This window comes from Dreissena polymorpha, chromosome 4 (genome assembly GCF_020536995.1).
Source record: "Dreissena polymorpha isolate Duluth1 chromosome 4, UMN_Dpol_1.0, whole genome shotgun sequence".
NCBI lineage: Eukaryota > Metazoa > Mollusca > Bivalvia > Myida > Dreissenidae > Dreissena > Dreissena polymorpha.
Genome location: NC_068358.1, coordinates 54,474,646 through 54,500,866, shown reverse-complemented (window position 1 = coordinate 54,500,866; position 26,221 = coordinate 54,474,646). Strand labels below are relative to the sequence as shown.

The 26,221-nt window shown below is 37.3% G+C and overlaps 1 protein-coding gene across 2 annotated transcripts in view; it reads left to right on the top strand.

Moving 5' to 3' along the window:
- The window catches only part of LOC127878062 (acetylcholine receptor subunit alpha-like), a 77,782-nt gene extending 53,965 nt beyond the window's left edge, over positions 1-23,817 (top strand). The window contains exons 1-5 of one of the 2 annotated variants that reach the window (XM_052424467.1): positions 20,097-20,979; positions 21,262-21,419; positions 21,560-21,682; positions 21,803-21,901; positions 22,054-23,817. In XM_052424467.1, coding sequence (XP_052280427.1) covers positions 20,820-20,979; positions 21,262-21,419; positions 21,560-21,682; positions 21,803-21,901; positions 22,054-23,022 — 1,509 coding nt within the window. In that variant the 5' untranslated portion in view covers positions 20,097-20,819 and the 3' untranslated portion in view covers positions 23,023-23,817. Of the gene's footprint in view, positions 1-20,096; positions 20,980-21,261; positions 21,420-21,559; positions 21,683-21,802; positions 21,902-22,053 lie in introns of those variants that run through there. The other variant, XM_052424468.1, reaches the window with a different exon arrangement.
- The last annotated feature ends 2,404 nt before the right edge of the window (positions 23,818-26,221 follow it).

The window sequence follows — 26,221 nt, the reverse complement described above, 5'->3', positions numbered from 1 at the left end:
TTCTGAAAACGTGGGCATCATGGCAGCTTCCTGGCCAGCAGGCATTCATGCTTGTAAAATTTCCTATTGAAAATGGATTTAAAAATTTACCTTAGTATTTTAATTAGTGTATAAAAATTAATTTTCATTGAACTAGGAATCTCAGGGTTGTTGTTTTGTATCTAATGCTAAGGAATTTAATGTGAATTTTAATTTTAGCTGAAATCTTAATTAGTAGATTGAGTATTACAATGTTCTTTGATAAATTATGTTGACAGATAACACAAATTACACAATAAGTAATATATAAAAAAATTATAATGATAACACGTATAATTTATTTGATGTGTTATTTATAAATATGATATAATAATTTTTAACATTAAAATGACATTCTATTGTTAAATTTAATAGATGTGCTACAATTACTGCATCATTCACAATGGATATTTATCTTTAGTTAAATAAGAGAAAATAATAAGAAATGTAATATTAAATGTTATTCTTGTAATATTTTATCATACTTCATGCTTAATAAGCAATTTTACATAACTTTTTCATTTAGATTGATTGTAGTTTTATCCTTTTAACTGTATTTTTAAACTGTGTTCATGCGCTGAATGGACCCATTTTCATTTTATGAGGTTTTAACAATAAAATCAATAAACAATCAAGTTTTGTAGTAAAATCCATTTTAATTATGCAACTATATATGCAAGTATCTATTTTACTTATAATTTTGCACTGTTGAAAAAACACAATTATTCCCAAATTGATGACTTATTCTAACTTCACATAATACTGTCATTTGAGTTAAATAAGAGAAACTAATAAGAAATCTAATAGTAAATGGTTTTTATGTCAGACTGCCTTGCAGTAGTCTTAAAATGTTAGAATTCTCTCAGAAAACAGATAATTAGATCTAATTTTAACTTGCTATGTTGAAAACATACAAAACTCAATGATAATATTGCTAAACATGCACTTGTATGTGACCAATAGTAATATGTGTTCATTTATGATGTAATATTTCTCATTATCATAATGCTTTGTAAAACAGATAGGATATTTAATGGGCTAAAATATTTTACAGAGATAACACTTATAAAATGTAAACTTTCTTTGTCTTGGCAAAATTCTATATATATGTGTTGTTCAAAGACACAAAAAGTTATAATTACATTTTTATGAAGTTATTTTTCTCCTAATTTTAATATTATCATTTTTCATACATCAAATGAATTATAATTCAATTTTTAAGTAGGAATACTTACAATACTTAATACAAATTTGCAATACAAAACATATTGTATACATCTACCTACAATGATACTAAACTATGAAACTATTAAGTTACCGCAGCTTTCAATATTTAAACATTTTACATAATTATTGCTATATTAAACCTTTTGCAGTAGGTACCCCTTAGGGAACCTCAATGTCCAAAATTACTATTTACACAACTGTGTGTACATGTACATGCATCCAGAGAAAACTGAGTAGATTTATCCAGTTTTCACATGTTAAGTAGCAGATGCGGTCACATTTTCATAGAAAAGGAAACGGAATTAAATAAACTTGGATGTGCACATGGACAGCAATCATTTATGTTTAAAGCTAATAACGTAATGATCAGTTGATATTGACAAATGATGCGATTATTTCGTTTTATGCTGTATTGTTAAATATGTAGTGCCAGTGACATCCGGTGCCACGCCCCCTGCAGAGTGGTACCCGGCTTGCGTCGTTCCTGTGACGGGACCATGCTGCATGATGTGGAGCCAATGGGATGGACGCAGATGCCTGATGGGATGATCATGCTCTCTTGCTACCCGGTCCGCGGACGTGTGCAGACGTGTTCCCTGCGGTAAGTATTGCCAGGAGGTTAGATGCCATGAGGTAAGTATTTCCAAGAGGATATATAAGTGTAAGCCTGTGTCGTAAGTATTCGCCTGTGACTTAGTGTCTTGCCCTGGAGGTTTAGCCTGTGCGTGGGGTAGGTATACCCAGGAGGATCGGTTGTCTGCAGCCGACGACGATAGCGGTCGAGCGTTTCCCTCGAAGAGTGTACTGCCGAGGACGACAGTGCCATCCTGACAAGGTTTACAGTCGATGCTCATGTGAGTGTATTAGTCAAGTGTCGTTGTTACTAGTTGCTGAAACTGCAGGCAAAACCCACTGAAAAGCTAACTGAAATAAACACTTTGAACAATGGTGTCTAAAAGTGAGAATAAGTGAAAATTGTGTTCGACGGTTAGGCAGTTCTTCATGCGAAAGTCGGCATCTTAAAAGTAAGTGAACCGAGAATCGTATTTAGTCGTGCATTTGTCTTGTTTGTTGCCTACGTACAATTGCAATATAAGTTGTCTGTGCTAGTCGTCTGCTAAGGTGGCAGGGGATATATCAGTAAAAGGTGGTCCATGAAAATTGCATATCTTTAGGGTAGGTGTTACCTATGGTTTTTAAAAATAAATTAGGTATTTATAAGATGTATTTCTTGTATTAGGTTGTAGAAAGAATGTCTCAAAATTTTGGAAAAAAACATTAAAACTAGCCACAGCTCCCTAGCAAGGAAATTTTGAATCTTCAAAAAGGAGGTTTTCACTTTTGTCGGAAGTCAATATTTCACGCTGCAAAAACAGAACAAAACTTTGAAGGTAAATTGTAAAAAATCTAAACGTATGGGAGACACTTTTCTAGGTAAATAAACAAAGCACAGGGATGAGATTAATGAGTAATGTAGCCAAAACTAGGATTGCATTCTGTTTGAATGTTCTGTGCATGCCATGAAATGGGTCTAATTTCTCAATTTTTCATTTAAAATGAGGTGGGTGGGGGGAAAGATCAAGGGCCATAGTTTCACAAGTGAAGAAGCCAGCCTTGTCTTTGGTTGTATTTTCAATGTATATTGCCTATGTTATGACACTGACACAAAAAGGCTTTCTTGTGTTACTTTCTGTTTTGATGCAATGGATTTTACTGTTTGCGGCCTTTCGGAACTCGAAATTTGGTCAAAAATATATCCCCTGCCCCCTAAGGAAGAGCCGTTTATTTTTAGACGTATTGCAAGGTGACCACGTGGTCTTACTGCTGGAAAACCACCCTTGTCTGCATTCGAGGTCGCGTGATTATTGGTGCGGAGTAGTTTAACCTGAATGTTTACATGTTTGCGTCGCTGTTCAAAATGTAGACAGAGTACGAGAAATCGGGGTTTATGAGCAAGTCCGTCTGTGGTGTAGCTAGAGCAGCGCGGGTTGGGTAGTGTTTTGTTTTGGATGGTGTAATGGAAATGGTGAAATAATTGTTTTATTGCAATTAATATTTAATAGTTGCATTGAATTTTGAAATTAATTAATAGTCGTATTTTTTATTGTGCGTGCTTTGTTTCTTCATTTTTTTTTGTGTACTGTGCTAAAATTAGTAGTCAAAATATGTCTCCGGGTCTTGTACGGGTAAATTTCGACCCCCCACAAACGTTGATGTTGATCTCCGGAATAGGGCCAAAATTGGCGCGGGTCATTGTCCAACTTAGACAAGGGTCAGGTAACTTAGACCTGGACACCTTGGAGGTACTAATTGGGCGGCCCCTAAGTGAGAGGGAGTTAGACCAGCTGGATTTTGCAGAAAATCCAATGCTTGCAGCGGCGTCCCAGTCCAGTGGAACGGAAGAACACCCATGTAGGTCCAGGGCCACTGAGCCAATGTTTGTAAGCACGTCATACCTAAACCAGGACCAGATGAAGGCAGAGCTAGCCTCTCAGATATCAGATTTAGAGGCGGACATCACTCGATGGGAGGAGTTCCCGGGGATATGGAGCGATTTCCTTACCCAGTTTGCAAAGCCTTTGTTCCTCAAGCGTCTGTTGTTTCAGCCAGATCCTGTGGTGGTGACAGGCATGCCGATACCGTCTGATGTCGCATCAAGCGTCCCCGCCCCGCCCCAGTCGTTAGGTTTGCTCCAGATGAGGGCTGGTAGAGAAATCAAGCGACCTAGGCAAAGTAGCCTTTGTGGCTCGGTTACTTCAGAGGCCTCCTCCATGGCCCCTTCAGCGCATAGCCCCTGGCGCGCGGCAGATTACAACGTGCCAGCACAATTTAGAGAGATGTCCGCAGAATATTTGGGACACTTTCGGGCCCCAAGAAGCCCTCCTGCTCCTATAATGCGTCCTTTTCCAACCCATTTCACCAAGCCTAACAACCAACCTGTTGTAAGTGGCGTGTCACTGTATAACAACCAACCTGTTTTAAGTGGCCTCGCACTGTATAACAACCAACTTGTTGTAAGTGGCGTCTCACTGCCTAACAACCAATCTGTTGTAAGTGGCTTCTCAATGCCAAACAACCCACCCGTTGTGAGTAGTGTTCCCTTGCAAAGCCCCTTACATGTGGCAGGTAATCTCACAGTAGCCAGCAATTTACCTATAGTAGGTAATAACCTTGCACCCAACAATCCACCCGTTGCAGGTAACCTTACCCTTCACAGCTGTGTCCCCGTTTAGACAAGCCCTCCAGTCCCAATAACCCCCCGACCCAGCGTGATCGGGATGTTTTGACCAAGCTGCCAAAGAGCCTGCCATTTGATGGGTGCAGCAATTGGTTGTTGTTTAAGAGGAAGTTTGAGCGCTACGCAAGGGTGCAAGATTGGTCTGTCGAAGAATGCGGTGATTGTCTTTGTTGGTGTTTAACTGGTAAGGCGGTGGACTTTTATGCATTACTGACCGAAGGAAGGGAGCCGTTACCTTACGCCGAGCTTATGCAGCGGCTTCAGGAGCGATTTGGTGCTAGGGAGCTCCCAGCCACCGCGCAGGGTCGTTTCCAGGATGTCCAACAAGAAGTAGGCGAGTCCCTGGACGATTGGTCCGATCGGGTGCTGACGCTCGCAACAACGGCATCTCGTGATCTGCCCTATGCGTACGCCACTGAGCAGGCAGTGACGAAGTTTTGTCAAGGTTTGCTTGACAAGGAGGCTGGCAAGCATGTAAGACTGCAGTTACCCACATCGATGGGAGATGCGATGAACATGATGAGGATATATCGCCCCATTTGTGCAAAAAGGTACCAAATTACATTTTGGTCAAAAATGACATTTTAGTATATTTCATTATGACTTTGTATAACTCACATTCTGTAAAATTATCTAAGCTGTAGCTTGTAAGGTTCCAAAGATATAGGACAATGTAAAAAGGTACCAGGTGAAAATTGCAACATTTGTTTGTGCAAAAAGGTACCATATGACACATGGTACCTTGTTGCACCAACGGTGTGTGAAATTTAAATAAATATCAGTGCAAAAAGGAATCATATGACTAATGGAACCTTTTTGCAGACATGAAATGAATGTGTCCACATTTTTGTTAAATATAAATGTGTATAGTTGGTACCTTTTAGCACAACTATGAATACACTAGCCAGACGCAGGTAACAATTAATTGTTTTATGTTGTACCTTTTGCCTCAACAATGAATACACTTTCCAGACACTGATAACACTATCAAACCATCCTGTTAACCTAAGATGTCTTGTAATTAGCAGATGATAATTATGATGGTGAAGTTTTTGTTCTTTCATTTGGTGATTATTAGAGTGAAGAGAGCAGACACATACTGAGATTTTATACATATGACTTTGTAAATGACAGTTATAGAAGGAGATGGAAAATAATAAAACTGTAAGTATATTTTATTGCAAAATTAATTCGTTTACATGTTAGTTATGAAAACAATGAACACTTAATAATTAATGTAATGCTTGCATTTTTTGAAAGAGTTGATTTCTTTATTGTAAAATTATTATGGATGGTAGTAATTTATTTCTTGGAGCAGTCAGGAGAAGAACATACTTTATATGTACTAACGTTTCAAAAGGTAGCTTGTAATTTCACAGATTTTACAGAAATAAGTTTTAATTGTGTTTAAAAAGTATATTCAATATATTCACTATATGGTGGTATTTGCTTCACAGAAAGAAGACAAGGTTTGGTCCGATGAAATTTATCATACATTTATACAAGAGAAACTGTTTGGACCTATGATAGCAACGCAACAAAAGGCAATGATTCCGAAACTACAGTTTCTGAAGATATGATCTTGGTAGAAAAAATAATCATCCAGTTAAACGGAAACTTATCAAAGTGATAGTGAATCAGATCATGATGATAGTGCTGATGGTGAAAATTATGATCCTAACAAAGATGAGATCAAACTGATTCAGAATTCAATGTAAATAAGTTGCAGACAAAAAAAGAGACTTGAGCAAATGAACAAGCAAAGAGAGATACAATAATATTGTTGAAAAATAGACAAAAGGTAGCAAGTGTAGCTGTAAGTACCAAACCTGAAAGCCATTAGCCACAAATTTCTACTTTCAGACCATTCCCAAATGGAATGCGATTCAGTCCATTCAACTATTGAACGTTCCAAAAATGTAACGCCATTGTATGTTCCATCCCAATGGCGTACTTTAATTTCTCTAGTAAGAAAATCACAGTAACTATACCAATGAAATACAATCATGTCATGGACTCCAAAGACTTTGTGAAGAAAAATTGTACAAACCTGAAAACATCAGTCACTGTACAAAGAATAAACTGGCTTAAGGTCAAGTGGATACAAGTGCGAAGGGACAATAAAAGATCAGTATTTATGAACTACAGCTTTGACGACAATTAACCAATTTCAGGAATTTCAAGTGCAGAAAACAACAAGATAACAGAAAGGCGTTCAGAAGACTTGGTCAACTTGTGAGTCAGATTTAAAGCGTTGTTACGACACAAAACTGCCAATATCGATTCAAAAGAAAAATGACCTTGTGAATTTATGCTCAAAAGAAATCATTCCTGAGGAGTTTAATTCTTATTACGAGTCCTTACCGACGATCAGCACCAAAAAGGATTTTGTACTTATGGAGTCAGATGATTAAGATACTGATATTGAGTGAAGAATGTTGACAATGTGGATATTATGGGTTCTCTGCATTTTTGTAATAAACTGACATTTGCAAGATAAATTTTCAAGAATACTATTGTTTTTTTAACCTTAACAATACTTAAATTGTTTACCTTTACAGATGTGTCACATCTTTATAAACGTTTATACTTAACTGTTGATAATAAAGTATGATCATCATTTTCTCTTTCCAGTTTTGTGTGGTGCAAAAAGGTACCATATGTCATAGTTGGTACCGTATTGTGCCTTTTTATAATACAACACACATAAATAGTTTGTGCAAAAAGGATCCAAGTGTGCATATGGTACCTGTTTGCATGTTGTTTACCTTAATATTGAATTATGCAAAAAGGAACCATATGACATAATTGAATAAGTATCGCTTATTGATAACTGGAACATGTTCAATTTTTGCAAGCATGAAGGTTGTATTTATATCTAACCATATGCACAATTACAGTCCTGAGTTGTCTATAGTTAATTTGATATAGACTTTAAAATCTTTAAACGCGATTTTCTCAAAGCTATGAAAATGTCACTTGGTACCTTTTTGCACCAATTGGGCGATATAGCCATGTTCAGTCGGCTTGCGCCGCGGCTCCGAGGGATAGCCAAGAGAGTAAGCGAGAAGAGTCGAGGTGTGTTTATGAGGTGAGAAGAGCACCCTCTCCAGATACGATCGGCTGCTGGGTTCTGTGGGGCGATTGTCGGACTCTCGTGGGAGCCAGGACGATGATTCCCGCGTCAGACAACCGATTTAGGAGTTCCGTTCCGATGAAGACGAGGGATTGTATGGCGAGTATGCGGCCGAAGGTTCCAATGAAGACAGCAGCCGGAACCGGGGGTTCAACAAGCAACGCCTGGTTAGGTATCCCGAGGGTACGGGTCGCGGCGGTCCACGTGGGCATCGGAACCAACATGCCTACGAAAGGAGATCCGGCCCGATTGCTTACCATGGGAGCGCCGGGAACCGGCGAAACAACGGGTACCGTAGTGGATACCCAAATTCAAATGTCCGCCTCGAGGGATCGAAGAGAGGCAGGTATGGTTCAAATTGGGGCGAGTATCCCGTAATGGCGAGGCGGGACATATCTTGCTTGTTTGGTGATTTGGAACATTTCCGGTGTGGTTGTCGTATGGGCGTCGTGTCCGTTGCCAACAATGAGTCGACACCGTTGTCAGTGACCATGGCGGCTGAGCAGCAGAGTAGACCGGAAGTAGGCCGCGTCAGCCAGTTGGGTTCAGCTGCGCAGTTTCGTTTGAAGGTTCAGGTTGGTGACGTAATGGTTGATGCAGTGGTTGATTCTGCAGCGGAGGTCAGCCGCATCTCAGATCGGGTATATCAGGCCATGAAGCAGCCACCTCCCAAGCGGCGTGATGTCAAGCTGTTGATAACAGGAAGGGACGCCTCAATGCAGGTTTTTGTCGTAGGCCAGATTAAGTTAAAGATTGGTAACTGCTGGTATCAGGAGCATTTGTATGTAGCCCCGACAGATGTCGATATGCTACTTGGTTTCGACATTTTGATGAATCCGGGCAGGGCCATCATTAATATGGCAGAGGCCACTATTAGTTTTGATGGGCAGGTTTTGAGCCTCGAGGGGGGAAGCCAACAGCAAACCGACCACGTGCATGGCGCAGTTCCGTTTGCGTTGCCGACAGCTTCGTCCGGGATCCACAGATGGTAACCGATGAGAGCACTGAGCGGGACAATGGGGGTTCTGGTTATGTCGGAACGTTTCGCGTGCAGCGGGTGGCGGTCCAGTCTGGAGATAGGGCCACCCCGACCGCCGGACATGCAGATCCGGCTGGCGTCACCGCGGAAGACAGCCGGGAGAGAGCGTCCAGTTGTGGTGTCACCGCGGCAGACCGTCGGAAAAGGGCTTCCGGTTATGGCGTAACATCGGAAGACCGCTGGAACAGTGCGTGCGGTTACCGAGTCTCAACTAGTAATATCAAGCTGCCGACCGTTGAAGAAGTTGTCCGTCATATTGGGGGATGCACCAACATGAGCACTGTAAGGGGCAACGGTGAGACTGGCGGCGTCGATGACGGTGGAGCTACAGCGGAGGAAGAGAACAGTTGCAAGCCGTATCCTGACCAGCAGGGATTGTCCGGTTTTCAGAGCACGTTAGAAGAAGCGTCTAGCAACGGGAACTCTGTCGGCACAGTCCTAACAGAGTTGCCCAAGAGACCTGCCGGCATAGTCCCACAGGAGTTATCCAGTTTTCGGAGCACGTTAGAAGAGTCGTCTAGCAACGGGAACTCTGTTGGCACAGTCCTAACAGAGTTGCCCAAGAGACCTGCCGGCATAGTCCCACAGGTGTTGTCAAGTTTTCAGAGCACGTTAGAAGAGTCGTCTAGCTACGGGAACTCTGTCGGCACATTCCTAACAGAGTTGCCCAAGAGACCTGCCGGCATAGTCCCACAGGTGTTGTCCAGTTTTCAGAGCACGTTAGAAGAGTCGTCTAGCTACGGGAACTCTGTCGGCACAGTCCTAACAGGGTTGCACAAGAGACCTGTCGGCATAGTCCCACAGGAGTTGTCCAGTTTTCGGAGCACGTTAGAAGAGTCGTCTAGCTACGGGAACTCTGTAGACACAGTCCTAACAGGGTTGCCCATCAAGAACCTCCCATACAAAAGCATTCCATAACATCCAAACCACAACTGATTACCATAAGTTTTCCTTCTTTCCCAGAACAATCATCCACGGGAATGCTCTACCTCCTGACATTGTAAACCTCCCTGGACCTGAGTTCAGCCTGGCTGTTAGCCGGGTGGAATACACCTCCCCATAGAATACCTGATCTGTTTTTAACCTGTTTTTAATAACTAACACACTCTTATTCTATCTTTAATATCCTTTTATTTCAGACTTACTAACACTCTTGTCGGCACACGCGCGTCAGGTCTATGTCCTCAAAAGGGGTTCGACCTTAATGAAAGATAGATAGATAGACCTGTCGGCATAGTCCCACAGGAGTTGTCCAGTTTTCGGAGCACGTAAGAAGAGTCGTCTAGCTACGGGAACTCTGTCGGCAAAATGGGGTCGACCTTAATGAAAGATAGAGAGATAGACCTGTCGGCATAGTCCCACAGGAGTTGTCCAGTTTTCGGAGCACGTTAGAAGAGTCGTCTAGCTACAGGCAATCTGTCGGCACAGTCCTAACAGAGTTGCCCAAGAGACCTGCCGGCATAGTCCCACAGGAGTTGTCCAGTCGCCGGTTTCCCTCTGGTAACACCCAGAGGAACCAGTTTAGTCATGGCGACTCCTCGGTAAACTGCCAGAGCGGTGCGTGCGGTTACGGAGTCGCCGCGTGTGTACGCCAGAAGATCTCGGGTGATGGATCTCGGGGACCTTTCAGACGTGGCTCTGAAGGGTGACGACCCTCGAGTTCTCGCCGTTGGGAGCGGTCCCAACGGTGGGAATTAGGTAAGTGTCTGAGCGAGCGTGGGGGCCTGAGGTAATTATCTTGTTAAAAGGTGGGGGTGGGTACCTTTAATAGTTCTCTGTTTTTCTTGTTTTATTTTAGTTGTGTTTCGCTCCATTTAGTGTCAGTGAAGTGTAAACTTGTTATGTGTCAAACAATTATGTTGATATAATCGATGTGTTTGATTAATCAGGCACGTGTCAACTTATTCGATTAGTCCCTTATTGGCCTCGCCCACCAGTCCATATTTTGGTTATTATTTAGTAACTTTGAATACATTATTAGACTGGTTACTCTTGGTCTCCGTGGGAGTGGAGATGTTTGGGTTGGTATTGCCACCCGTAAATATATAGAAAAAAAAACATGATTATTGTTGAAGTGATGTTGTTAAATTGTAGAAATGCAAGCATTGACATTCTTAAGGTTATTTCGTACTTGTACTGACGGTGTGTTTTCACGCGAGTGTAATACGCCTGATGTCGTAATTGGTACACGTCGCCTCGCTGAATACTGGGGGGTAGTTGGCGGCAGGGCAAGGCATTTAGAATACTCTCATCAGATCCAGCTATGAGCTCTTTCAGTCCACTTTTATTTATATTTCTCTGAATAACCACTCATGGACATGTCATCATAGTATATTATGCCATTAGAAGATGTAAATTGTTGCATGTCAGGAACTAAGGGGAAATATTGCATGTCAGAGAACCGTGGGAAACTGTTGCATGTCACCCAACGTGGTGGTAATTATTATTTAGATAAGTTTTTTAGTGAAATTTTAGTGTAACTGTTCACAGCTGAAGGCTGTCCATGGCTAAAGCTTTGTGGATTTACTGGCTAGGCGAGCCCATTAATCTCTCGGCATGAGACTGTGAACGGCAATAAATCAATACTTAAAGGTTAGCATTCTATTTCCATTTTATTACAGACCAGGGATCACTGACATTTTATGGAGAGTATCACACTTTAATTGGGGTATGCATGCATATTAAAATATTCTTGGTGGTCGTACGAAAACCGACCAATTGGTTAAATTAGTTGTAGTCTATCTAGGGTTGAGGCCCCCATTATGCGCACGTTGTGGCGTGCCTGTAGTTTTAAAACAATTAGGTTGTCCCGACTTTGGGGAGTCCGGGCACGGTCATATATCCGCTAGGTGGCTGCGTCTAGGCGTACATCGCATGGCGAAGGCGCCCTCTTTGCTTACGAAAGGGGCATTGGGTCCGATAGATAGTCAATATACTTCCTTGGGGTGCATGGGACGGCTTGGGCGCAGTGGCTTTAGAGTACGTTGCATGGCGAAGGCGCCCTCCTTGCTTTCGAAAGGGGCATTGGGGTCCGAGAGATAGTCAATATACTTCCTCGAGTGCGACGGGACGTCTGTGGCGGACTGACTATTACATTCGGTTGGACGATTCCTTTGTGAGTAGGGGGTCGTCCCAAAAAGAGAAAAGTGAGGGGAGTGTAGTGCCAGTGACATCCGGTGCCACGCCACCCCCCCCCCTGCAGAGTGGTACCCGGCTTGCGTCGTTCCTGTGACGGGACCATGCTGCATGATGTAGAGCCAATGAGATGGACGCAGATGCCTGATGGGATGACCATGCTCTCTTGCTACCCGGTCCGCGGACGTGTGCAGACGTGTTCCCTGAGGTAAGTATTGCCAGGAGGTTAGATGCCCTGGTTTACTCTGACCTTATCCAATGTTGTTCCCGTTAGGTAGTAGTAGTAGTAGTAGTAGTAGTAGTAGTAGTAGTAGTAGTAGTAGTAGTAGTAGTAGTTGTAGTAGTTGTAGTAGTACTAGTCGTAGTAGTAGTAGTAGTAGTAGTCGTAATAGTAGTAGTATTAGTAGTAGTATGTTTTGTTATATCAGAACTTGCCTTTATGACGTTTTCAAATCTTCCCTCCATATAATCCGCGTCTGTGATTGGCCGATTATCTTGTGCGCACAATATAGCGATTGTGTTTTCAAGTCTCAAAAAAAAGAGACGGGAAAACAGAACTTTTGTTTTCCCGTCGCAGTTACCCCCCTTGAAGGTATGCTTCGGTATAACCATTGATCTTTTTACACGTATGCTTCGAAAATACTGAAACTAATTGTGAACTCTACTAGCATAAATTAGAAACACGAGGTTGCATCTTTATGTTTGATTGTTTGTGTACATGAAAATGAAACAAGTTAAAAGTAACCATGTTTTGCTAGCACAAAACACCAGAAGCATGCCAATAAATTTGCATTTGCAAATAACGGTTTAAAGTTTTGAAATAAATTCGTGTATAAGTATTTAAGCTTTTATGCATTACCCTCGATGTCGAAATCGTACAAACTTACACCGTTCTACGCGTTTAGAAATTCTGTTAACGGCCTTCAAATGTTCAAGGTCATCAATGCAACGCTATCAATCTAGATACGTGCGTCTGCATTAGTCACCCATATAAAAATATGTTAGTTATCGGTAGATATGTCTTGTGTAGGTGTCTATCATTTTTATATCTGATAAGCAAGATTTGTCAACATGTACATGCACAGTTTAACAAGCAAACCCCTTGCAGCGGTTCTTCCTATAACGTATTACAGTGACTACATCCATCATAACTTCGATTAAGGGATTTATTAGGATGAAATCCGTTTAGAAAAGGTTGACTGATTTAATGCAACTTGTTGCAATCATCTACACAAAAATAGTCTTTAACAACGGCTGCATGGATATGCTTTACATAGCCACATACGTTTCGCGAAAGAAAATCACATTCACTCTCTACTGTTCGCATAAATATTCGTGTTACTACTGCTATATGACCCGGTCAAACTGGATTGGCGTCCTATCATCAACCAGAAGTGTTTGGAAATCGCCGATATTTATATACTTATATATAGTCAGAATGGCAATGTGATTTTCTTTTCAAAGAAATCATAATACCGACAACCATCAGGCTATCCACATGAGGTTCTTGGCGTGGCTTTAACAACTGTATAAGAGACGGGAAAACAGAACTTTTGTTTTCCCGTCGCCAAAAAAAAATAACTCCTGAAAACAGACTTATTTAGTGTTTCCGCGAGTTTGTTTTTTTTTGGCGACGGGAAAACATAACTTGTATTTTCCCGACTTTTTTTTTGAAGCGGTGATGTCACCTTAGTGCCACCGTGGTAAACATATTATGTACGTAAACTTGTTCATTAATAAATTTCATTGAAGTAAGCTATACATAATTTATATTAACATACAAAGATTGTTATTAAATTTTATCGAATTATGTCTTATTTAATTCAGTTTAAGATTGCGGAAAAGAATGTAATTGCCATTTAAATCGAATATACTCGCTTTAAAAATACAAAACTTGCGAGTTTATTCCGGATTGCTATTGCATGGTCTGCGGTGTTCTATTTCTGAACGGTAGGTCCCGGTTTGCCCGGTTAACACTACCCTACAATCCGGTTTTCGTAGACATAGTTTTGGTATACTCCGACACACAGACAATCTACTTTATGCTGACAAAGGCTGAAGTCACACCTCAATGCGACCCTGATATTGGATACTTTTAAAATTAAGTGTGGCCATTCTTTGTTGTGCTGGATATGCTCTTTGTTAAAACAGAAGAGATGATTCTTACTGAAGCAAATCTTTTACGAAGGTTAGTCAGATAAATTTCAAACTGGAATCGCTGGAGCAAACTGGAAAAAATGGATGGATAATACTGAGAAGACAGGCATGTGTATTGTAGCTTACACAATTGAATTTACAGAAACATAATCAAGGAGTTTCCTGACAGAAACTCAATTTACTGGAAGGGTATCTTTGATTATGTTTAGTGCGTCACTGAATAACAAATGGAATATCCTATAATGAGAAGAACATCAGCAATGGCCTCTGTGAAGAAGGTAGTATTTTTTTAAATTTCATTTACTGACCAATGATAATGTACAGTAGTTCAGTATGGTTTTAGAAGAATTAACAAACTCTGTAGCTTGTTTTCACTTGTCGCACTTCTAGATAATTGTATAACAATCAACATCATGTTTTTACCATGTTTATATTTATACTTGTGTGCAAAATATTTAAAAAAACAACAACAGATTTTTACTCAAAAATTCATTTAAAATGAGAATCTTTTTTTTCTGTGATAAATTAACATTGCCCATGAATGCTTCTATTAATTTGAGACAATAGGCATTTGCAATTATCATAAAGTATGCTTCTTCACATATATAATAATATGATATTTTTTGTTCAATATTAAAAAAATGCATGGATTGGTAAAATATATGTCAGGGTATGTACCAGTTGTGATTAGTTCTAAATACAAAATTTGAGGAATTGGGATCCATCCTGGGTCATTGGTATGGGGTAATTGGTATGACAAGCGGGCACTTGCGTAAACCTGAATCACTTTACATGCTTTACCAACACAATGACTGAAATATTTGTGAAAAAGTTCAGTCACTCATAATATACTTAAACATAATGCCATTCACTAATGGAAACTAATGCATCAATTTAAATTCATGGCCGAATTTTACAAATCTGGCTTAATGTACATATGAATAAAACACAGGGAAAAAGCAAACCATTTTTAAATGTTCCTGTTTTTTTTAAGTTAAATTTTACTGGTTGAATCATGTCAGTATGACACAATTTATTCTTGCAAGTTCCTAATAATTATGCTATTAAAAAATATGTGTCCATATACTTGATATTAAATTTCTATTACATTTTTTTTTTAAATCAGTAAAAATTGTGCTATTCAAATGTGTTTTCATGTGTTTAGGAAAGATACATAATTATGAGAATATGTTAAATCTGTTGTTTTATTCAGTTCAAATCTTTAAAAAAAAATTCAATTGATTTTTGAACACATACACTGATACCATACATGTCCGCAAAAAGCTTTATTTAGTGCAAAACAAACAACTTCTTTTGAATTTATATTGTCTTATAAGTTATGTTTTTGACAAATAACTTAATGTGAATAGTATGCATAACTATGGTGTTAAAAGTGAAGAAACAAAAATGGTATTATTTAAATTATTTGATTGCAATGGTAGTAAATGCTCTACACAACACAAACATTGTCTATTTTATGTTTCTTATTTATTTGTACAAGTTAATGGATTTAAAACATTAAAAAAATACATTTACTTATAATAATAAAGACAGTATACCTTATTCTAATATTTCCCAACAAAAAATGGTATAAAATAACTGAATGTAAAAAAAATGAGAAAATTCGCAGCATTGCTTTTCACAATATAAGATAAAATAAAGTGGGTTTTGCAATGTTTACAGCATTATTACAGAACTTTAAATGGTATAAATGGACATAACAGTATGTACAAAAACACAGTAAAGAGTTTAAAGAAATGTGTTCAAAGATATTGGGAAAAAAAAGATTGTTGATAGTTTTCTGTCAATCTGTGTGACCACCTATAAAGAAAAAGGTTCTAAATAACATCTTAGGACATAACAATTTTATTTGAACATATCAATGAAACTGCATTTAATGTGTCCATATGGTTTATAGGAAACTAAAAAATAATCTTAAAATTAGTCATTAAATATTTCAGACAGTAAAGATTAACAAGTTAAAATTAGTTAAAATTTGACACTTCTTCTTCATGGCAACTGCATTTATAATAATAAAATTAAAGATTTTGAATGTTGATGATACCATATATAAAACAAAATGAAATGATTTTGTATTGTCCCCATGGTTTGTGTTCTAAAATTTCTTTGTAAAAAAAAATAAAAACTCAGAAAAAAATGATTGTTAAGCATACAGCAACAACAAAGTTTTGCCATCAATATGATATTAATATGATTGATTACCGATGAAATCTGCTAATAAACAAGAGCGCCGCATAGCTGGTGCCACGCTGTGCTGTGAAAGCTTGTAATAATTTTATATTTTTGTAGAGGTCACAGTGACATTGACCTATAACCTAGTGACCAAAAATGGGTGTGGCGTTTAGAACTCATCAAAGTGCATCTACATATGAAGTTTCAAAGTTGAAGGTGGAAGCACTTTGATTTTAGAGCCAAATGTTAAGGTTTAAGCACATTGCCTACAGCGGAAGGGCAGACGTTGGACAACTAGCTGGCTATGACAATAGCTCGTGTTTTCTCTCTCCGAAAACAGCCTCGCTAAAAATACAACTTTGAGCATCTTACAACTGTAACTTACCAAAAACAAATCTTATTGGTTTAAAAGTCATAGTGTTTTGACAGTTTTTGTATAAAATGACATATTTGGTACATTTCAATACATGTTTTCAGTAAATTTACTTCAACAGTGAAAACTTTTTAAACCTACTTTAAAATTAGCCATTATTAATATTCAGATAACTTAAGTTTAAGTTGTTACAATAACCATCGCACAAAGTTAGCCAAGTGTGTGAGCCTTGACCTTTACTTCCAGTTAATAATTGCAGCGCTTAAACAACTGAAGCTTGATTGGTCATTGTTGGCCCCGTACTACTTAAAAGTACCCGGGGTACTCTTAAGAACACTTCAATGAACCCTGGGTACAGAGTTTTATTCCTGCCTAAAATCTGATGTCATCAAACGCACTTCCGAATACGAAACAAAATCCTCTTTGAACAAAACCTAACTCAATATGCTTTTTTGAGTGCAAATTTCGACAATATCATCGCGGAGGCCATTTCACAGAATGTAAACAGAAACATTTTTAATTTGAAAATAGAGCCAGCAACAGCAGATTTAGCCTAAGTATTCCTGGGTATGTTTAAGTATATTTTCTGTACTCAGAGTATATTGTAGCATACATAAGAATACCCAGGGAACTTTCAAGTAGTACCAGAGCTGACAAAGATCAATCTAACTCAACTTAGCTAACATGTCGACAGGTTGTATCTCACAGTCTCTGCAGTATATTTTATTTTACGCAGTTTTGAGAAAAATAATATATGCATGATATTATTTCCAAAGAAATGGATCTTGATGCAGAACTTCTGCTTAAACTGTAAATGTGCCAAATTCAACAATCAAGTGACAACCGTATACACATTTTTATCATACCACCGCATTGATATCTGCCTGATTAAACGTTGTCTGATATAATTTTTTATATCATGATCAACAGGAAGTTCTTGTATCAGTCAATGTTTGGAATTACGTGGGGTTTTCAATAAAGTCAACAATTTCTATCAACATGAATCAGGTTCAACAAAACAAACAATTTGATACCAAGAACGTACATATTTTATTCTAGTTTCAAGTCATAAATCACAAAAACGTTTATTTTTAAAAAATCACAACAGCCCGCACTGCATAAGTTAAATGACGTCATCAATGGGGCAATAAATCTTAAATATCTATATAGTCTTTGCACTCGCAAAATTTGCAAAGAAAGTCAAGACAAATGTTAACTGTAAGCTTATCCTTAACTATTTAAACAATCCATGAAAATGTCAATTTTAATACACATCTCCAAAATGGCGTCTCCAAACTATTCGGTGAAGTGTGTTCTTAGATTAAATTTGTCGCTGCAGTCCATTCCTGATCTCCAATTCAAGACGTTTATAATTAAAGCTTACTCTTCCCATTCGTTGTGCAAACAGCTTTTTTTCTCTATACGATGTTTAAAATAAGCGATTATTCGTGTTGTCTTTTCGAACGCCGTTTCTACATGTATGTCAATGTGTAAAATTCGGATCAGCAAAATCAGCGGGGATCCGTACATATTAAATATAAAGAAATCGATTGTTTTGCAGATTTATAGGAAAATGTGGTATGATAAACAGAAAAACAGGTTACTGGCCCATCGTTGTGTAATATATCAGGCTCGGCACGAATAAAATAACGGCTCGGCAAGCCTCGCCGTTATATTATTCTAAGCCTCGCCTGATATATTACAAAACGATGGGACAGTAACCTGTTATTCTATATATAAGAAGCGCTGTTGACATATCAATTAAAATTGTATACAGTAATCTACGTTTTTGTAAATAGTTGCATTAATATTATACTGCTGGTATTAAGTAGTTAAACTTGATGTTGAAATTAAAATAATAAATCGCGAAGTCCTCACATACAAATTATACTGTGCTGATACGAAGGGAATACAATCACATAGTTTAATGAACAATACTTTGTTAAGGTATGTTTCCTTATATTTGAATCTACAACGTTGTAATATCTTGCAGTTTATTTCCGCAAGCTTTTTGTATTCATCGAATAAAAGAGCTGCATTTAGATCCTTGAAATTCAACATGATATCTTTTCAATTCTTTCAGCTTATTGTGAATGCCTACGCATCAATGCACATAATAAGACAATTATGTTACAATTTAATACATTATGTATTGGCAAACTTTGGATTGGCAAATCGCATGAATCGCAGTTTTACCTTTTGCCAGTTATGTGTGTGTTTTATTATTGATCCAAATCGCAAGTTAAGGTAGCTCGGGAGAAATTGAAAATCATATTAGCAGTGAAACTAGAGGTAAGATTTACGCTTTTATATAAATATTAGTAAGGTATTCTGTATATCTAACTTTTATTCATGGATTAGAATATACAGTTCACTTTATTAAAATCTTAAATGCATATCGGAACTATTATGGCAATGCAACAAAACGAGGGTTAATTTCCTATTGTTTTTATTTATATTTTATATAAATTAAAATTTGACTCTTGTTGATACGAAACATAATTTAATTATATGTAACAGTAACGGGATTCACGCTAGATTTCTATATAGTCAACATATTTCGAAGCCTGACATGTACGCTTAATCTGAATTCGTACTCTATAGTCGTGTTTATTGAGGCGAATACGATTTTGGTTTAAAAATATGTGTGCTATTAAAACTGTGTAAATACGCATCGTTATTTCACAATTTAAGGAAAATATACAGCGCGTGGTTTTCTAATATCTTGGTCACGTGAGCGAAGCGATAGCTTATTAACGCTGGTAATGCGAATACTTCGATTGCAAACCAATGGCAATATACTTAGCCCGGAATCAATTCTATCACTCAGCAAACGTCACATTCGTTGAGTTCAACTTGGCGTCTTGTGATGGATAAAGCCTTGTTTAAAACGAAAGTTGAATGAATTGTCAAAAGGAAAATCAAACAAATCATAACAACAATCGATTCGAACATGTAAAATTTCCTCTTAGCAAAACTCCAATCCACAATCGTACACAATAGATCCTGCACAATCAACGCAGGATTTCCGTTACAGTATCTTCCCATGCCCTACCAAGATCTTAATAAAGATAAAGGTTTAAATTAACTAAAATTATGTTGCGCTCGTAGATTTCGTAGTCTACGTTCGGTTCTCCGAAATATCGGTGCATACGCCGCCATATTAACGCTAAATTACTGAGTTGCGTGAGCCTTTGAGCACACATATAACCTAATAATTGTACAAAAATACGATAATTTAGAACTTCTTTTTTTGTTATTCGTATTTGACAGTCCCTTTAAATCTTTTTACAATTCTATTGCGCTCTGGTTTCTTCGACTCAAATTACCAATTTCTTAGGTGTACCCATGTGTGTCTATTGTAAAAAATGCAAATCAGAAAACGTTTTCGTGGACTTGAGGAAGGATTTGTACATTATCCTATTTTATTTTGTTTAGTTTTGATTTTAGTAAATTGATAGTTAATATTGAATACTTAATTTTCTTTGTTACTTATATGTACTTAAATAGCATGTATACATGTTTGTTTATTTGCATGTATTATTATCACAAGCTATACATTTTTATTTCATTTTTAATATTATATGTCAATCAAACAATTATAAATCTGTTGTGTTTTTTTAATCGAAAACTTGACAGGTTAAATTGATTTGATGGACTCCATATGCTTCGAATGACTTATGATGTAAAGTTACATACAAATGGAAATCATGTAAGTTGACAACTTTTCGGATCAACTCATTTGCTGAAATCTTAATTGTTTGTTTGTTTAAAAGGCATAAGTTAACAGATTTGAAAATTGTTACCATGTTATACCACATATTATTTGCTAAACAACGAAATGTGACAGTTGCAAATTGCTCGATAACTACATTTGTATTGAAATCGTTTAATAAACCATGAATTGTCGTGCCAACTTGTATCAGAAACTATTGACAATGTCTCTAAATTTTTAGCTAGACGTAATAGTTTGCTTATATCGTTTGACTTGATCTGTGATAATTGTTAAAGTTAGACAAAGAAAGAATTTTGTTTTTATTAATACTGTTGTTAAATTTTCAAATTCAGTCTTAAGTCGGTATACACGAATAGGGAAATTGCAAAATTTACTCTCACTGCGGAATTGTCTAATGTAAATCATAACATAATTTAGAAGTCATCTTTGCAATTTCCCATCAATATGTTTATGTACATTTTGGACGACATCCTCAGAAAACTAACATCGATGTTTTATGCATCTGCTTGCACTATTATAATCGAATATTTGTGCTATATAAATAATTAAATATCATTGTTTTAGATCATGGACCTCGCTTTTATTGGACTGCTGGTTCTGATTGGCCTGTTAGATCAAATCAAAGCACAAACAATATCGGAAGCTAAAGCATTGAGGAAGAAATTGTTCGTGACGGACGAGTACGACAAACGAATTCGACCTATTGATAATCAAACGCATTCAATAGGTAACGTTAGTGTTCGTTTTAATAAAAAAATGTTCGATGTAGATGCCATATGGTATAAGCGTAAAAATCTGTGTATTCCTCTTATTTTGTGTTCATAACATTTACCTTCATAAGCTATTTTGCGCTAGTTGAATATTTACCTTCTTTTAATATGGCTAGTATATAAAATAATCCTTTTAAAACTGCTTCCCGCTTGTCTGCTCATTTGCTCTTTTGAATCAAATAATGTTTGTGATATGCTATATTAAGAAAGTAATTTAATATATATCAACGACTTTACAGATGTTAACGTGAATCTCTACCTACTGTCGGTCAACGACCTTAGTGAGAAAGACGAGGTTCTCACTACAACAGCTTACCTGTCCGTTAGTTGGAATGACTCCAATCTCATCTGGGAACCGAAAAACTATGGCGGAATTAAGCTGTACCACTGGCCACAGGTTTGAGTGCCATGAACAATTCTAGATACTAAGCAAGTTAAGAATGCTAGTAAGCACATTTTTGCAAATGTTAGTCATGTAGAAACAGGCTATATTTGATAAATTTTCATAATTTTCTTTAAGATGCCCTTTGTTTAAAGAACGAGGTTTGGAGGCCCGATTTGGCACTGAAAAACTCTCACCTGGATTACAAAGGACTTGGGGAAGAATCTCTTAACATTGTCAACATCCATACTGGCTTGATGTTCTGGCATCCATTCCAGGTAATAAATGCCAACTTCCCTTTATTTCTGTGTATAACGAATGAATTTAATTGTTTTGGTTCTTTTCTGTAACGAATGTTGAAATGAACACATTAACATAATAATTGTTTTGTTCCCTAGATTTTTAAGTCCACGTGTTCCATTGATATCTCCTACTACCCATTCGACCATCAGATATGCTACCTAAGATTCCAGGCATGGAGCTATACCAGACTTCAGGTATTTAACCTTCATTTAAAATTTAATACACTGTTAATATCGTGTGATTAAAATCTATTTAGGTATTTTGCGGTATTATCGAATTAATGTTTATAATTAACTGTAAAGATTATCCCCTACATGATTAAAGGGGTTTAATATATATGCTTCAGGTTAATATGCGCAGCGGATATAATGGTTCCGAAGGATTGAATCTTGCGTATTACGAACAAAACTCCGCGTGGAAAATTAAGGACACTGAATGGTATGTCGAGCGCGACCAAAAGGACACAACGATTAGCTTCAAAGTGACACTTAAAAGAAAACCAATGTATTTCATGCTGTCAGTGCTCTTGCCGATTTGTATGTTGTCCATTTTGAATATCTGCGTGTTCGTGTTGCCTGTCAGTGCTGGGGAAAAAGCGACCTACGCAGTCACAGTCTTCTTGGCATTTGCGGTTTTTCTGACTATTGTTTCAGAAACCCTTCCACAAAATTCCGAATCAGTGCCCGTGATTACGTCTTTCCTCGTCATGCAAACAGCCATAAGCACACTGATTACAATCTTTGCAATGATCTTATTGCGGTTAGAGAGCTTCGATGACATAAATGTTCCGAAACAAATTGTCAAAATTATGAACTTGCTCAAGCGTATCCCATGCCTTAAACTGGTCGGAAAGAACAAATACTCGCATAAACCAAAGAAAGAAACAGAGATGTCAAATAAGGAAAATAAGAAAACGAAGGATGTTGAACATGCTGACATTGAATGTGAAATGAACGGCAAATCATCGGCGAATGAACAACCTGAAAATAACAATGACAAAGGCGATGAGTATACGTGGACAGATGTAGTCAACTTTCTGGATTTTTTGTTGTTTGTTCTGTTTGCTATCATTCTCATCTTCTTGATTGCCATTTCTCTGTCAGTGGCCTCCTCAAAAGGCAAAGTCTTTAGCGAAGGATTTGATTCAGCAAACAGCGGTACGTATCAGCGACTTGACAGCACTGTTTCTGCTGATGGCGGTTCAAGCTTCCCGGGTAACCAACTTCCTGACCATTCGACTGGATCCCCTAATTATGAAAGTACGACCTCGCCAACGTGGGATTGGGAAGAATATGACTACAGTTATTATTATTAAATGAATAATACTGACTTGAATGTTTTTGAATCATATATCACTCTACATAATGTATAGTGTTTTAGTATATGAACTTCCAATTGTTTTGAAACTTATATATCAATTTAAAAATCATGTTTTCAAAAATCAAATGTTTATGTTGCTTTCATATTATCACAGATAATGCGTTAGCTTACACGTCCTTAAAACTATGCAGGGCAAAAGCTATCAAAAACCTTATTGACAGTTTAGGCTTTAGGTATACATTTAATGATAACATGAGCTTAACTTACCATTTTCAAAAACTCAAACAAAGACTTCGCTATCAACATTTCCAGTCATTGTTTGATGTAATAAAATCGCAAAGTAAATTACATTAGTATGTTTAGTTTAAAAGAATGATGCATATGCAAAATATATTGTATGTGCTGATAATGATTGTCATGGAAAAGCTCTGACAGATACATTAATATAGCGGGAGAAAACAAGAAATGCGAACTGTGTAGCAGTAACATGGTTGATTCAAAATATAACTTGTTATATATATACGCGTTAACGCGATTTCAGATGAAAGCATAAAGTTAATAAACCGTTTTACAATGTCAAATCATTCACATGAAATGTCCAGTTGTAACACAAGACAATTACAAAATATTTCTAAATTTATTTACAATTCTATGTTAAAAAGAAAAAGTGTTACCTTGCTAGTTAGCTTCTTCATTGCTTATGGATAAAACTAACAATGTAAACTAAGTTATTTAAAGATTAGTAATGTATGTATCAATTGTATTATCTATATCATATCATTGTAAAATACTTCATGTGTGTAGTCTTTTTTGTATATTTATTTATTATGTTGCTAAACGCTGATTCTGCCAATAAACAAAAACGTAAAAAGTGAAACTGCATCTGATATTAATGCATAGTTTAACCTTTTTTTAATGTTTAATAAAATGCACTAAAAAGTTGTTTTGTCCATGTTTACTGTGCATGTCGGTTCAGCGAAGCAGCTCGTCTAAGTTATCATACCATGAACAAATTCTTCACAATGGCGACCTATGTAAAAGACCGAGCCAGTCCGATTGAGATAGCTTGATTTTTCTAATCGGCATACCTCGCTGATTATCATTGATAACATTCTCCTAGCAGAGTTGTCGTTCGTGCCTCAACATACAACAATGGCCGCGCCAATGAGAGAATGTTGACACTCTTGTCAAAACTTTCTTACAGCAATAATCGGCTTGTTTGGCTATTTAGAAACTGTCATTTAGGATATTTGAGATATTTTTTCACTAAATCTCCGCTTATGACAATAATGGATGGAATTGGAAGGATATATTCGATGTGAATGAAGGACTTTCTGGATCTTGACAGCTTGACACGGCAAGCCTTGCATACTGGTATTTTTAGTTATCAATTTAAGTCACATTTTGCTTTATAAATTGTATTCGAACATTTTGCGATTTATTGAATGACTATGATACCCGATATCAACATATCATAAGGGATTTGCAGATCACCAAGCTGTCCTGAAATTCAACATTGATTACAAACTCTTGACTGGTTTGTACTATTTCTTGTTTCTATGTTAGTACCTTATATCATTTTAAAGTTAAATGAATTGTGTAACAGTAAAAAAGACATTAAAGCGATTGTGGCAAGTTTGGATTCAGATCAGCCCGTGGTCGCTTGAAAGCTGTTTGCTTAAAAGCGGTTTTCTGACAATAACAAATAGTTTAATTGGGTACTGATTGGACTGCGCTTTTCCTGTGATAGGCTCCAATAATAGAATTCTCATTAATCATATGATTTTATTTCGAACATTATTAAAGTGTTTTTTTCTGGTCCCTTGGGATCAATGACTACAGCACTTTCGTGTTGAATTGAATACTGCTAAAGGCGATGCTAGGGGGCGTGAGAAATGTTGCACCTTCCATTATCGCTCAATATGTCATTGTCGGCTCGGGTACTACTTACATGTACCCCGGGTACTCTTAAGTATACTTACATGTACCCCGGGTACGGTAAATATACTAAAACGTACCCGGGAAATTTAACGCTAAATGGGTCGTTGTCGGCTATTTCTTTTATTAATTATATACTAGTATTCACATTTATGTCACTTTTCTGTAAAATTACCTCTATATTATCGGAACACATACTCAAAAAGCATGTTGATGCAGTATTTTTTTAAAAGAGACGTTTGTTTAAGATAATCGGTTGCGCGTTTTACGACATCGGATTTTGGGCGGGAATACAACTCGGGTACAGTCTAATATCGACCGAGTACGATTACGTATATTTACCGTACCCGGGGCACATGTAAGTATACTTTAGAGTACCCGGAGTACATGTAAGTAGTACCCGAGCCGAAAATGACCGTTCGAGCTCCATTTTCTCTCATGAACCGACTCAATAAAACCGAGTCTGCAATATTTGATTTAATTTTTGATTTGGTTGCTTTCGAGGGATCGAACAATGTCAGAATCTTCCTAAAAGCCTAGTGGGATAGAGTGTCGACTTTGATTGCAGGAGGTTACGGTGTGGGTTTGATTCCAAGAAGCGACATTAAAAACTAGCAAACTGTGTTGTCTAAAAGTCTGCTAAACCTGAAATGGTCATCAGTTATATAATATAAAAACTCACAGCAGTAGTAAACAATTGGACAATAATTAATGAACGCAACTTTCATTTGTCTTGGACACTTTGATTTTGACATGGCCTATATTTAAATATATGACTTGACTTTACCAGCACTCTTGTAACAGAGCTAAAGTTTAAATGTACCATTGAAGATAGCCTAAATCCTGATTTGATATTATAGAAGTGTGGAAAGTTTTAAGGGTGTGACAAGTAAGCAAAAATGGGTCATTACCGAGAGACCACAACTGATCTATGACTGTTTTAGACAAGGAAAATCAGTGCCTGATTTAGATTCCCTTACATAGTTCAATAAAAACTTATTTCAAAAGCGTTTTTACAGTTTAACGTTAATGTTACCAATTTGTCAGACCAGGGCCCTGATTTTGAAATCTAGGACATGCATGGTCAAGTCTTCATGAAATCAGGACAAAAAATTGTATTCTAAGTCCTTAATTGACCTGGCTATAGTTCTCAAATTATTTTAAGCTCAATCAGTATATATCTTATTATTTATGCTTTCTGTATTGTAAACATATACACAATTATGCAGTTACATGATAACAATAAATAATAACAA